The 14,496-nt window shown below is 40.5% G+C and overlaps 1 protein-coding gene across 1 annotated transcript in view; it reads right to left on the bottom strand.

Moving 5' to 3' along the window:
- Positions 1–14,240, bottom strand: part of fgd (faciogenital dysplasia) — a 65,026-nt gene extending 50,786 nt beyond the window's left edge. Inside the window, exon 1 of the mRNA XM_053624622.1 lies at positions 13,937–14,240. Within this exon, the coding sequence (XP_053480597.1) occupies positions 13,937–13,985 (49 nt within the window). The 5' untranslated portion in view covers positions 13,986–14,240. The remainder of the gene's footprint in view (positions 1–13,936) is intronic.
- Positions 14,241–14,496: the final 256 nt, after the last annotated feature.

Genomic DNA, 14,496 nt, shown 5'->3' on the forward strand with positions numbered 1-14,496 from the left:
CACACACACATACATATATATATATACACACACACATACATACATACACACATATATATATATACACACACACACACACACACAGTGAGGGGAAAAAAGTATTTGATCCCCTGCTGATTTTGTACGTTTGCCCACTGACAAAGAAATGATCAGTCTATAATTTTAATGGTAGATTTATTTGAACAGTGAGAGACAGAATAACAACAAGAAAATCCAGAGAAACGCATGTCAAAAATGTTATAAATTGATTTGCATTTTAATGAGGGAAATAAGTATTTGACCTCCTCTCAATCAGAAAGATTTCTGGCTCCCAGGTGTCTTTTATACAGGTAACGAGCTGAGATTAGGAGCACACTCTTAAAGGGAGTGCTCCTAATCTCAGCTCGTTACCTGTATAAAAGACACCTGTCCACAGAAGCAATCAATCAATCTGATTCCAAACTCTCCACCATGGCCAAGACCAAAGAGCTCTCCAAGGATGTCAGGGACAAGATTGTAGACCTACACAAGTCTGGAATGGGCTACAAGACCATTGCCAAGCAGCTTGGTGAGAAGGTGACAACAGTTGGTGCGATTATTCACAAATGGAAGAAACACAAAAGAACTGTCAATCTCCCTCGGCCTGGGGCTCCATGCAAGATCTCACCTCGTGGAGTTGCAATCATCATGAGAACAGTGAGGAATCAGCCCAGAACTACACGGGAGGATCTTGTCAATGATCTCAAGGCAGCTGGGACCATAGTCACCAAGAAAACAATTGGTAACACACTACGCCGTGAAGGACTGAAATCCTGCAGCGCCCGCAAGGTCCCCCTGCTCAAGAAAGCACATATACATGCCCGTCTGAAGTTTGCCAATGAACATCTGAATGATTCAGAGGACAACTGGGTGAAAGTGTTGTGGTCAGATGAGACCAAAATGGAGCTCTTTGGCATCAACTCAACTCGCCGTGTTTGGAGGAGGAGGAATGCTGCCTATGACCCCAAGAACACCATCCCCACCGTCAAACATGGAGGTGGAAACATTATGCTTTGGGGGTGTTTTTCTGCTAAGGGGACAGGACAACTTCACCGCATCAAAGGGACGATGGACGGGGCCATGTACCGTCAAATCTTGGGTGAGAACCTCCTTCCCTCAGCCAGGGCATTGAAAATGGGTCGTGGATGGGTATTCCAGCATGACAATGACCCAAAACACACGGCCAAGGCAACAAAGGAGTGGCTCAAGAAGAAGCACATTAAGGTCCTGGAGTGGCCTAGCCAGTCTCCAGACATTAATCCCATAGAAAATCTGTGGAGGGAGCTGAAGGTTCGAGTTGCCAAACGTCAGCCTCAAAACCTTAATGACGAATCACAAAAGCTAGTGTGTCAATTCAATTCAAACTCTATATATTACATACTTTATAATCGAGGCCGATTTGTCATGTATACACCAACCAATCGTTGGCTCAAATTTCACTGGACAATGTGGAGCAGAGCAGTAATCTCCTGGTCTAACTCATAAATCGGCTGATAACTACATAGCCAGTCTGTTTTCATTTTTTTTTTTTTTTTTTTTACATAGGTGAAATAGCTAAAGGAAAAAAAACATGATTAGTATTGTTCTTTCCAGTCCGAACGGACAGACGAATTTGCATATTTGGAAGTCGCATTAATGATAAGTAGTGTTCAATTTACTCTTACTTACGAACTGCATCTTGTATTGATTTACCTTTTGATGAAGGTATATAAAGTTGGCTAAATGAAGTCCAAGAGCCACCTACAGGCTCATGAGCTGATGCAGCCTGTGAGGTCAAGAACACGCAGAATGTCGAATAGCCTTTACTATTATTGCATAATTATGAGAAGTGGTAATCTAATAAAGATAAAAATGTCAAAAATAGGTTAACCTTCCTCTGGCTCTTTAAAGCACACCTATTATGGTTTTTCAGATATTACCTTTCATGTAGTGTGTTAGAGAGCTGTTTCTGAATGTAAAAAATGTCTGCAAAGACTCAAAAATCAAAAGCACAGGACAGAGTTATTGACTCCCAGAAGAAGGAACTGATTCTGAACAGCTGAAACGAGTTGTTAGTAATTCCAGACTTACTTCCTGTACTAACCTACTTAGGTTTGTAACAAAAAACCTGCCTCTGGTCTTCATTGGCTGCTCATGAACAGCTCTGACCCGCCCTCAAACATTACAGTTGTAGTTGCAAAATGATTATTTATTAAAGAAGGGGCCGTACCCACTTAATTTGGACCATCTTGTATCTTTGAAACACAACCTGTAAGTACGATTAATTATTTATGTATAGATTTTCTTCTGAGAGTTCCAATTTTTTTTTGTGTGTTGTATACGTGTACAGCCAGTGCACAGCTGTTAGCCTTTTAGGTGTTAGCCTCTGTTAACCAGCTAACTCACGTGATTGTCTTGAAATACCTCTGCTAATTCATCCGTAAGCCCAATATTACCTAAAAAAGGTGGCTCGGGTTTATCTTCGGATGCATTATTGTCCGACTCTGGCTCAAACTGCTCAGGTAAAACGGACATTTTTTCAGACGGAGCTGAAACCCGTTATGGTAGTGGGTGTTTCCTTTTCGACACCAATCACTTTAAGACCAATCACAATAGACTGGGACATATGACTAATCAGAGCAGAGTATGCTCTCTGAAAGTTGGAGTTTGGAATGAATCATTTAGAACAGATCATTTAACGAGTCATTTGTGACACTGGGGGGGGGAAAAGGTAATGCTACAATTTAAAATTATGAGCACATTAAAGTGTTTTTTTTTTTATCTTTGATGCATGTAAATCTATTGTAAGAGACCTTTAAAACAAAATTAGGCACGTTTCAAAACAATAATAGGTGCACTTTAAAGAAAAAAATCATAGATTTTTTTGGCATTTATGGCTCTGCCAGCTGAAAAGGTTCCCCACCTCTGGCACAGTGACCGAGTTTACACCAAGAGAGGAAAAAATAAACAATAAATAAAATTTGCACTAAAACAGATACAGATTATGGCATATCGTTAGACCCCTAGCTGACTCATTCACGGGGTCTTGCATGGCAGATGCTCTAGACATAATCTAAGGCTAATAATAAACATTGGTGGTATTCTTTTCCTTTTTTTATTCCATCATCCAGCTCCCTATCTTCATGGGGAGCCTAGGGCACACTCACTCCCACAGTACAGACAATTTGGAACACATGTCTTTGGACTGGGGGAGGAAATCAGAGTACCTGGAGGAAACCCCCAAAGCACAGGGAGAACATGCAAACTCTGCACAAAAAAGGGTGCGGATGGGATTCAAACCACCAATTCTGGAGGTATGAGACAAACACGCTAACCAGTAAGCCACCATGCACACGGTTTTATTCCTTACATAATAATGATTTATAAACTTTTTTTATGATCATACTGGGTTGTAAAGAATTAGCAAAGCCCTTCTCAGTTCTTGGCCTTTGATGTTCTGCTGCATTGTGCAGATCCCATAACTATAGTAGCTGCAGTGTTTATTAGTGTGTGAATTATGGAAAAATAAAGGGAAAATAATCATTCAGGATGGGGCCAAGAGTGGAACATTGGTATCTTTCCATTCAGTACTTAAATGGTCTGCCCATCAATAACTTTTCTTATACTATAAACCAACAATGACTCAAACACTTTTCATATTTCCTGGTTAACATACACAGATGAATCTAGTTTTCAATGGCGTTTTTTCTTGGCGAGTGACACATAGTACCAAATACCCAGTAAATTAGAAATAGGCTTTTTTTTTTTTTTTAAGTACTTACTTTACAGAAAGTTCAGAAAGAAAGAAAAGGGGAAAATAAAAAGGACTGTTTTCCATAAAATGCACAGTGAGAGAATACAAAAACAAACAATTCATATAAAAAGCTTCTTTATAACAGTTTTAAAAAAAAAAAAAAGAAAGAAAGAAAAGAAAAAAAGAAAAGGCAAAAAGAAAAAAAAAAAAAAAAAAAAAAAAAAAAAAGACACTGAAACATGGTACAAAACACCTGAGAATGTCAGGTGTGTGCTCTCATGTTCTACCTCTTGGCCTAAATCATTACAGCCAAACTAGCTGTGGTTGAGTGGAGCTTAAGGCCAGGAGAACATGGTGGAGTTTAAACCAGACTGGGAACAGCTCGCCCCCACAGTACTGCTTCAAAGCTTAGTGAACGTGATCCAAGTTCTGCCCCTCATAGCCTGCTGAATCACGCTCTCTGCTCCACGGAACAATGATCACACAAGTATACACAAAGAATACACACAAGTATACACAAAGTACATAGCAAAGGTATTAGACCCCCTGCATTTTGTGTGTATCAATTGTGCATGCCCATTATATGCCTATTTTCTGCCTACTGCATTAAGGTATCAGTAAAGGAATATATATATATATATATATATATATATATATATATACACACACACACACATATACATACACATACACACACACACACACACATATATATTAAAGGAATTTCTGTATTTTGTCAAGTAATGAATTACATTTCAGACAAAAACATCGAGGCTACCTGGGGTTATAATAATTCCTGCACAAAAAAAAAAAGGAACTGTAACAAGTTTCCAAGAAGCCTGGAACAACAACGAGAGGGGGCGAGAGACAGCAAGAAGGGGGGGAACGGAGGAAGAGCGAGCGAATGAACACGAGAAAGAGAGAAATTGTGTTAGAACCTGTGAGTTTCTCCTAATAATGCAGACAGACTACTTGAAAGCATGCACTTCATTTCAAGCTTAATATTTTTATCATGTAACTCCAGCCTAATTAAATAGAACATATCAAGGCAGAGCCAATCAATGATTTCAAAGCGGGTGAAATCGGTTGGAGCGGTTCTTTCACTCTTTCTGGGTAGTAGGTGTGAGTGTGGTTTAGCCTGGGTCTGCCGTGGGAAGGAAGGAGCTGTTTTTTTGGTGAAGAGCTGCAGTAGATGGGTAATGAATAACGTTGCACACCAGAGCCCTGTTCTCCCACAAATATTTATGTGATCTCCCTCGCTCCCGTGCTGAGGAGTTAACCGAGTGCATGTGTGTGTAGGGCTGTGAACAAAGCAGAAAGAGGCAAGTGAGCTGGAAAGCTGCAACGTTATTTATATATTTTAAAAGACGTTATACTTTCTTTAAACTATTGTACAGTTTGAACTGTGCTCCAAACTATTTTATTTATTACAGCACTGTTGATCATCAGTCAGTCAGTCATATGTTGGTCCTCAAAAAAAAGTGAGTCTCTTATGATCAACTCCTGAAGTCAATTTCAAGTCAAGTCAAACTCGAAGTTCAAGTTGTAGGTCAACTGCATGCCCAAGTTCAACGAGACTGCTGACTGCAAATGAACTCCGCAAAAGCAGAAACGCTTCACGGATACATTTCATCTGACAAATACACTGAAGTCTATTATTCAGTAAGGCTGTTCTTTATCATATGATAGATGTATTTTGTATCTATGATATGAATAAGACACTTGTGTTCTTATGAAATAAACTGCTCTTTCTCTTGCTTTCTCTCCAAATCTCACACACATTCACATAGACAAACTGTCTCTCCGACGAGGAGTCCAGCCTACAGAAGTACTGGAGAGAACTTCTGTTCCTTCCGTTTACCCAGCAAGGGGAAAAAAAAAAAAAAAAAAAAAAAAAAAAAAAAAACACATGATTCTTCCAAAAAAGGCCACACACACACACACACACACACACACACACACACACACACACACACACACAGATCAGGGGCCGACTCAAAGCAATGGTAGTGAACTGTAGAGACTCCTCGAGCTGCCTGAAATCATTTGACACAGAAATAAAAAGAGTACAATTCTGTAGTGGCAGAATGAAAACAAAAGCATTAAAAAGAGATTCAAGAGAATCTCAAGAGAAAGAGGTTGCAGGCTGGTGGAGTGTGTGTAGGATGAATCTGAGTGTGTATGGGACAGAGATACAGAGAAGTGGAGCCAAATAGAAAGAAAGTGATGCATTTATCCTCTGTCCACTGTATGACACACTATTATATAAAAATATACACTTATCATATTCTCCACATCCATTCTTAGTCCATTCTGCCTCTAAATATTTCTTCTTAGCCTCTCTCATTTCTAACAATGTAAAAAAAAAGAAAAAGAAAAAAGAAGTGTTTACAGTACAGTGACATCAGTCACAGCCAAAAGTTTCTGTTATTAACACTGAATATAAACACTCTACCAGGCTGCACACGCACACACACTTCTACTATTTAAAGAAATAGTTGCATTCTTAATATTTGTGTAAAAATATTAAAAATATACAAGATTTCCAAAACTGGGTACTGTACATTTTGAAGACCTTTGAGCTACATTTTTATTTTTAACTGTTGAAGGCAAAAAGGTAATCTTCTGATTCTGGCGGTTACCTGGTGTTGACAGAATAAGAGTCACATGTGACTAGTGTGTTTTTCTTGGTCATATACAAAAGTAAGTGCATAAAAGTCCATTTCTAAAAAAAAATGATCATTTATAATACACCGATCAGCCATAACATTAAAACCAGTGACAGGTGACGTGAATAACATTGATTATCTCATTACAGTGGCACCTGTCAAGGGGTGGGATATATTAGACAGCAAGTAAACAATCAGTTCTCGAAGTTGATGTGTTAGCATGAAAAATGGGCAGGTGTAAGCATCCGAGTGACTTTGACAAGGGCCAAATTGTGCTGGCTAGACGACTGTGTCAGAGCATCTCCAAAACGGCATGTCTTTCAGTGGTTAGTACCTACCAAAAGTGGTCCTAGGAAGGACAACTGGGGAACCGGTGACAGGGCATTGACACCCAAGGTGCAGGGATGCGCGTGAGGCGTGAAAGCTAGCCCGTCTGGTCCGATGCCACAGAAGAGCTAGAGTAACACAAACTGCTGAAAAAGTTCATGCTGGCTGTGATAGAAAGGTGTCAAAACACGCAGTGCTGTGTATGGGGCTGTGTAGCTGCAGACCGGTCAGAGTGCCCATGCTCACTCCTGTCCACCACTGAGAGCACCTACAAATGGGCACATGAGCATCAGAACTGGACCATGGGCAATGGAAGAAGGTGGCCGGGTCTAATAAATAACATTTTCTTTAACATCACATGGATGGCCGGGTGGGTGTGTGTTGCTTACCTCGGGAAGGGACACACCAGGATGCACTATGGGAAGAAGGCAAGCCGGCGGAGGATATATGATGCTCTGGGTAATGTTCTTCTGGGAATCCTTGGGTCCTGATATTCATGTGGATGTTACTTTGACATGTACCACCTACCTAAACATTGTTGCAGACCAAGTACACCCCTTCATAGCAACGGTATTCCCTAATAGCAGTGGCCTCTTTCAGCAGGATAATGTGCCCTGCTACACTGCAAAAATTGTTCAGGAATAGTTTGAGGAACATGAAGCGGAGGTCAAGGGGTTGACTTGGCCTCCAAATTCCCCAGATCTCAATCCGATTGAGCATGTCTTTATTTAGCTAGCTTGGGTAGCAGCTTAGCAACGTTTTTGGAACAATATAACAGACACTGCTAATGTTGTGAACCTGATTTTGGAATAGTCCTTTGATGTGTTTGCTTATGAGCTAAGGCTGAGAGTTAAAAAGGAGGCCAGACCAACAGACAAACACACAGATATATACTTCAATAACAGACACATGTGCTTCCCATATTTTAAAAAATCACCAGTCACTGACAGGTAGGTAAGCATAAAAATCGCATGTCAATGTCATATCAGAAAATAGAAGTTAACAGCCATGCTAAATGATGTTATATACAGTCATGTGAAAAAATAAGTACACCCCATGGAAATTGCTGGCTTTTTTTTTTTTTTTTTTTAAATATTGGGACAAGCAAACATTTCATCATGTTTGAAACAGTGCCTATTAATAAAGTTGATATACTATCAAATGATACAGAAAAGTGACATTTTTTAGTAATTTTCACAATTTAAATAAACAAAAAACAGATCAGTCACATGGAAAAAGTAAGTACACCCCTACATTGCATCACACCTTTAAATCCGTAAAATTAGAATCAGGCGTTTAGGATTGGGTGCCTGTGATTAGAACCTGCTTAGGGAGTGCAGGTGGAAACTGTCTTATTTATATCCCTCTCATATCTAGTGTCTGGCGTTCCCTTTGTTATTGAGGTGTGTGGTGTCATCATGCCAAGATCTAAAGTTATGTAAGGCCTTCAGAAAATAAGTTGTGGATGCCTATGAGTCTGGCAAGGGATTTAAAAAGATCTCCAAATTATTTGAAATACATCATTACACTGTAAGGAAAATAATCTACAAATGCCGCAGATTTCAAACGACTGCCAATTTGTCCAGGACTGGCCGTCCCTGCAAATTCAGCCAAAGAGCAGACCGCCTAACGAAAAATGAAGTCTCCAAGAACCCCAAAATGTCATTACAGGATCTGCTAGTAAGTCTTGCAACTGTTGGTGTCAAAGTGCATGCTTCTACAATCAGAAAGAGATTGCACAAATTTGACCTGCATGGGAGGCGTACCAGGAAAAATGCCTTTGCAAGACTACAGTTTGCCAATGAGCATGTAGGCAAAGACCAGGCCTTTTGGAATAATGTGTTCTGGACGGACGAATCAAAGATTGAGTTGTTTGGCCACAGTAACAGCAGACATGTTTGGCGCAGACCAAAGACAGCTTTACAGGAGAAGCACCGCATACCAACTGTGAAGCACGGTGGTGGAAATATTATGGTTTGGGGTTGCTTTGATGCCTCAGGGATTGGACAGCTTGACAGCATTAATTGATTCACCTATGAGTTCTGCATCATATCACAGAATGCTTGAAGATAATGTGGAGGTCATCTGTCCGAAAGTTGAACCGAATGTGGACCTTTCAACAGGACAATGGTCCTAAGCACACTAACAAGTCCACCAAGGGATGCCTCAAAAAGATGAATTGGAGGGCTGATGGAATGGCATAGTCAAGAAGACCCTCAAACCCTCACACATCTTGCAACTGAAAGAATATTGCATGGAAGAGTGATCACAATTTCCAGCAAGCCTGCTGGACAATTATACAACACACGTACAAGAAGTTATTTCTGCTAAAGGGGGCAATACAAGTTTCTGAGGCCAAGGGTGTACTTACTTTATCCACAGACGAATATCACCTCTATTGATACTTCTCTTGAATAAATGATTGAAAAAGTTAATTTTGCTTGTGGTTTTGTTCAAGTATATCAACGTCATTAATAGGCACTGTTTCAAACACGATCAAATGTTTGCTTGTCCAAATATGTCAAAAAAGCCAACAGATTCCATGGGGTGTACTTATTTTTTACATGATTGTATATATTCTAATAGATACTTTGATCAATTTTGTGCAAACAGTCATTCAATAAATCACCCAGGCCTAACATAAATCAGTTACTAGATTACAGCATGTGTGTGTGTGTGTGTGTGTGTGTGTGCCCTTGAGCAGCACTTGTTCCCATAGTCAGAATAATACCTGGAAAAATAAAATTTCATACCACTGCAGTGCTGTGAGAAGATAGACAGAATATGAGTAAAGAAGAGAAGAGATAGAAAGCAGGAGAAAAGTGGGAGAACACACATGCGTGCACACACTGCTCACTCTGCTTCTTTGGCATTGTACCATGCTGGTCATTCATCCCTGCCACAATTCCAACTGATCACTTCCTGCTCATGCGTACACTCATACTGTTAATGAAGAACCATTGCTTCCCATGGGAATTACAGACCCTGTTACAAGTCAATAAGTTAGGAGTTATATCTCCACACTCCACACAATCTGGATTGGGATGTTCAAAAAGCACATAGTGGTGTGACGGTCAAGTGTCCACAAACGTTTACCATACATTGCTTTTAAGAACCCTCCTTGTATTAAAAAAAAAAAAAAAACACACACACACACAACTGTAAAGGAGTATCAAGGACATGGACACTTCAATTGGTTTCTTTATTTAATACCTAGCAAGAACAGGTCAACTATAATTTTGTGCAACTCTGTCAAAAGAATCTAAAGCACCTGAATCAGCCCAAAGTACTGTGGTAACAGCGCTGTACCAGAATTACTGGCTCGCTTGTAAAGTAACCGAAAATCATTGTGTTTTAGTGAACACAGTCTACTGTGGTTCAAATTAAGTTTCTAAAGTAACTGAAACTTCTCGGGTTCACTACAACACAATGCAGCATGTTTCAAGTTAAGTGTAAAACTACTAAACCTGAAGTAGTGTGGTTTGGCCTGACTCACTGTGGCAGTGATTTAAACTAGGCTACATGTTTTTGGTTTCCCATTTACATTATAACATAAACCCAAAGCAGTGTGGTTTATGCCCAATAGACTGTGGTATTGTTTCATGTAAACGTTTTACCCGGAGTGAATGCGTAAACGCACGCAAAGCATTCTGAAACAGGTTTGAATTTGAAACCTGCAAAAGTTTTTTTTTTTTTTTTTTTTTTTTTTTTAAATTGTGTTCAAAATCAAAGTCAAATAAGTGATCTGATTTACAGCATCGACTTTATGCAATGCATTAAGAGGAGTCATGCACTGTTGAATCATAAACTGCATTGTGTAAGCATTTAATAAAGGAGAATCTGATTGTTAAATAGATCACCAAGCATGGTTCACACGGTTTGTATGATGGGCTTGAGAATGCCGTGGATGAGCCCTATCAGTTGTCTATATCCCGATTGGAAAATGCCGAAAAATAAGAGGAAAGTAGTGAATGCACACCGTCGAGCTGTTGCTGCATAGAAAGCGATGTTTATGTGAGAAATATTTGCAACACTTTAGGCTGAGAGTTACACACTATTTACTGAAACGTTATCAAGTGATCTACGGGAAGCTGCATATCAATTTATGCTGAAAAATTATTTTGAGGGAAAGTAAAATTGACTCAAGCAGATCCTGTGGTTCCAAGTCAGATCACTGGCTCAACTCAGAAAGTCCAGATAGACATGATTTCTGGAACGAGATTATCAGTCTCATCCAAACATGATGCTTTGGAATAAGCCACTAAAGAATGAGAAAATTAGATTGAGGACAAAAGGTTTATTAAAGATATACCATTACAAAGATAGAGAGAACAGTAAATTTGGGGCTTTTCTTAAAAAGAGAGACCCTAATCCTACTTAAGCAGGCAGACTATGATGAAAGGCATCTCAGGCATCCATGAATCAAGTAGCACCTCTGTCACAAGACAGCTATGAAGAGTCGGTTGTAAATGTTGCAGATGTAACAACAGCCTTGGAGATTCTGGTGCTTTGTTAACGGTTGGTCCTTCTCATATACCCCAACTAAGAATGGAAACAATGCATCTGGAAGGTTCTAATGGTATATTATGAGATGTTGTTTGCAATGTTATGTCTACACGGGTATAAAGAAAGGGCAACTCTTTCTGTTTCTATGTGCTTTTCAAATTCCATCAACACAAAAAGACCAATCAAGAGAAATGTAGTAGCGAGTCCATGTTCCTGTCTTTGTGAACCTGACAGCATGGTCTTCACTGGTCAATGAATGGTTCAAGAAGGCAACAGCGATTTTATGTGGCACTTTATAGCAAAAAAAAAAAAAGCATAAAAATGGGAATTGGTAAGAAATTACAGAGTCTGCTAGACAAGTGGTATGTGAACAGGAGAGTTATTTTTCAATGCCATGTCACTCAGTTCTCTGTATTAGTCATGCACAGCTATCCAGAAATCCACCAGTGGCTTCTCTGTGAACCTTGTGTACACTCGTTTTAAATAAAAGTTTTCCAGCAACACCCCCTTCTACCATTTCGACCCCCAGGTTAAGAACCGCTGGTATATCATTCTATCATTCGCAATTACGCAAACACTGTCGTCATCCATGCCATAAGCAGCTGTTTTCATCATGCAGGTCATAACACTTTCTGAATACAGATGAAGTAATTCAGAACAAAGATTGAGTACAAAGCCAGCATTCAACTAAAGCAAATCCAAGATAGACACTGAGTCCAAACAGCAGTTTTTTTCTGGTACAAGGTCCATGGAGTCTGGGTAGAGTAAAGTCTATTGAGGAGGACTACACTTGTTTGGTTTGTTTGTTTTTTTGTTTGTTTGTTTGTATGCATGTATGTATGTCTGGGAATAAGCCTGGTGGGAGGAAACTAGTGAACCCAGAGGAAACCCAAGCGGACATGAGGAGACTATGCAAAAGTGTGCACAAACAGTATCCAATCTCAGGATCGACTTGGGGACCCTGGAGCTGTGCTACCTGCGAACATCATCATGCTGCCCAAAGAATGTGTTGCAAAGTGTAGGACATGCCTGTGGTTTAGGATGCCTGCTACTTTCCACTGATAAGCACAATACAGCACAATACATAAATAAATAAATACCATACATTTAGAGGTGGGCAAACTTCAATTTGCATTTTCCATTGATTACAGAAAAAAATTTTTTTGTCTTTTAACTGATTTAATATTATTGAATCATAACTATGATATGCGAAGAAAAGAATTTCACTGTGCTGTAATGTATACATGACCAATAAAAAGGCTTCTTCCTCTTCCCATACACAGGGGACTTTTTTTGCCAGCACCACATCGGTCGTGCCTTCGTCAGTGGATGTTTGTGGCTGTCCACTTCTCGGTCGGTCTGCAACACTTCGAGTCTTTTTGAATTTGTTAATAAGTTTGGCAACAGTGTCGTGTGTGACGTACTCGCACTGTTTCATGTTAAAGTCCATCGCAACCTTGCGACAGCTTCCCGATCAAGCCATGAGAATGATTTCAACACATTCTTCACACTTTGTGAAAGGCATTCTGGGAGATATTTTGCTACAAAAAAAGTGGTAATTTTCCCTATGTACAGATATGGAGACTTTTGTGACACCCTATAGATGGACCAAGTAGAAGAAATAGTTAAAAGGTTGTCTTTAAAAGGTATTTAGTCCTCCATTCAAGACTTCAACTGAAAAGTAGCAGCTTTGACTTGAACTTGATTTTGGAGGTGACTGTGCAATGACTGACTTCACTTGAAATTGAAAACGGATTATTTAGATGTGAGGGGGGGCACACGGTGGCTTAGTGGTTAGCACGTTCATCCCGTGTGCTGCGGAGGTTTCCTCTGGTTACTCCGGTTTCCTCCCCCAGTCCAAAGACATGCATGGTAGGCTGATTGGCATGTCCAATGTGTCCGTAGTGTATGAATGGGTGTGTGATTGAGCCCTGTGATGGATTGGCACCCTGTCCAGGGTGTACCCCGCCTTGTGCCCCATGCCTCCTGGGATAGGCTCCAGGTTCCCCGTGACCCTGAAGAAAGGATAAGCGGTATAGAGGATTGATGGATGGATGGATGGATGGATAGATGTGAGGGAAAGTAACCTGACTACAACACTATATGTGAGGACATCACTTCTCAGCAGCAGGTTACACAGAAGGTGCTCACTGACGCGCAGGCTTGTCACAGAGGAGTTTAACACAGTGCACTTTTATACCTTACTGCTTGTGAAAGAACATTAATTTACCACAGCAGCCACACACTTCTCTACTGGCCTTGTCTCTTTGAAACTTCCTTTTATTAAGGACAAAACGCTCATTAGTAACAACGTAGAGACTAAAAATGATACAAATGGTCGAGACAAAAGTTGTTTGAGAGCTGGAAAAAAAAAAAAAAGCTACTTTAACAAACACACACTGCGCCTGCATTGAGAAATGAATAAGCGCCTTCCCCCGGCGACACCATTCACTCCAACATTATCTTCACTACAGGAGTTTCAGTGTCATTAGCCTAGCATAGCGTAGTTTAGTACCGTAAATTAAATTGAGATTGAGAACAGCAGCTGATTGACGGAGCTTTAGAGCAGAGACCTGCACTAGCATGTAAAGGCAGGCTATAATGCGCACGTGCAGAAATGTTGCTAAATTGTGTAAACTAACTAACTAACTAACTAACTAACTAAAAAAAAAAACCCACTCACCGGTTGCTGGGATTCCCTGCATCTTTCCGAGCAAACTGTCTTCTATCATGAAGCAGTAATGTTTTACACTTTTCCCACTCTATTTCAGTCAGGGTCGAATAAACGTCAAACTTTCCTGTTTGCTTTCTCCATTTGCTACACACTGTTGGCCCGCTGTAGTGGAGAGACGCGCTGATGTACTGAGAAAAAACTGAGGCACTAAATACGCTTCCAGAGTCAAGCCCCTTTTTCCTTTCTTTAATTTGCGCATCGATCCATTCAGTCCTTCCCCCGGCTCCGTCCGGTTTCCTGTAGAGAGACTGCTCTCTCTCTCTCTCTCCCCACTCCACTCCTATCTCTCTCTCCCGCCCCCCCACTCCTATCTCTCACTCCCGCCCCCCCACTCCTATCTCTCACTCTCCCCCCCCCTCCTATCTCTCTCTCTCTCCCCCCCTCCTATCTCTCTCTCTCTCTCTCTCCCTCTCTCTCTCTCCCTCTCTCTCCCTCCCACTCCTATCTCTCACTCTCTCTCTCTCTCTCTCTCCTTCCCACTCCTATCTCTCACTCTCTCTCTCTCTCCC

This window comes from Ictalurus furcatus, chromosome 5 (genome assembly GCF_023375685.1).
Source record: "Ictalurus furcatus strain D&B chromosome 5, Billie_1.0, whole genome shotgun sequence".
NCBI lineage: Eukaryota > Metazoa > Chordata > Actinopteri > Siluriformes > Ictaluridae > Ictalurus > Ictalurus furcatus.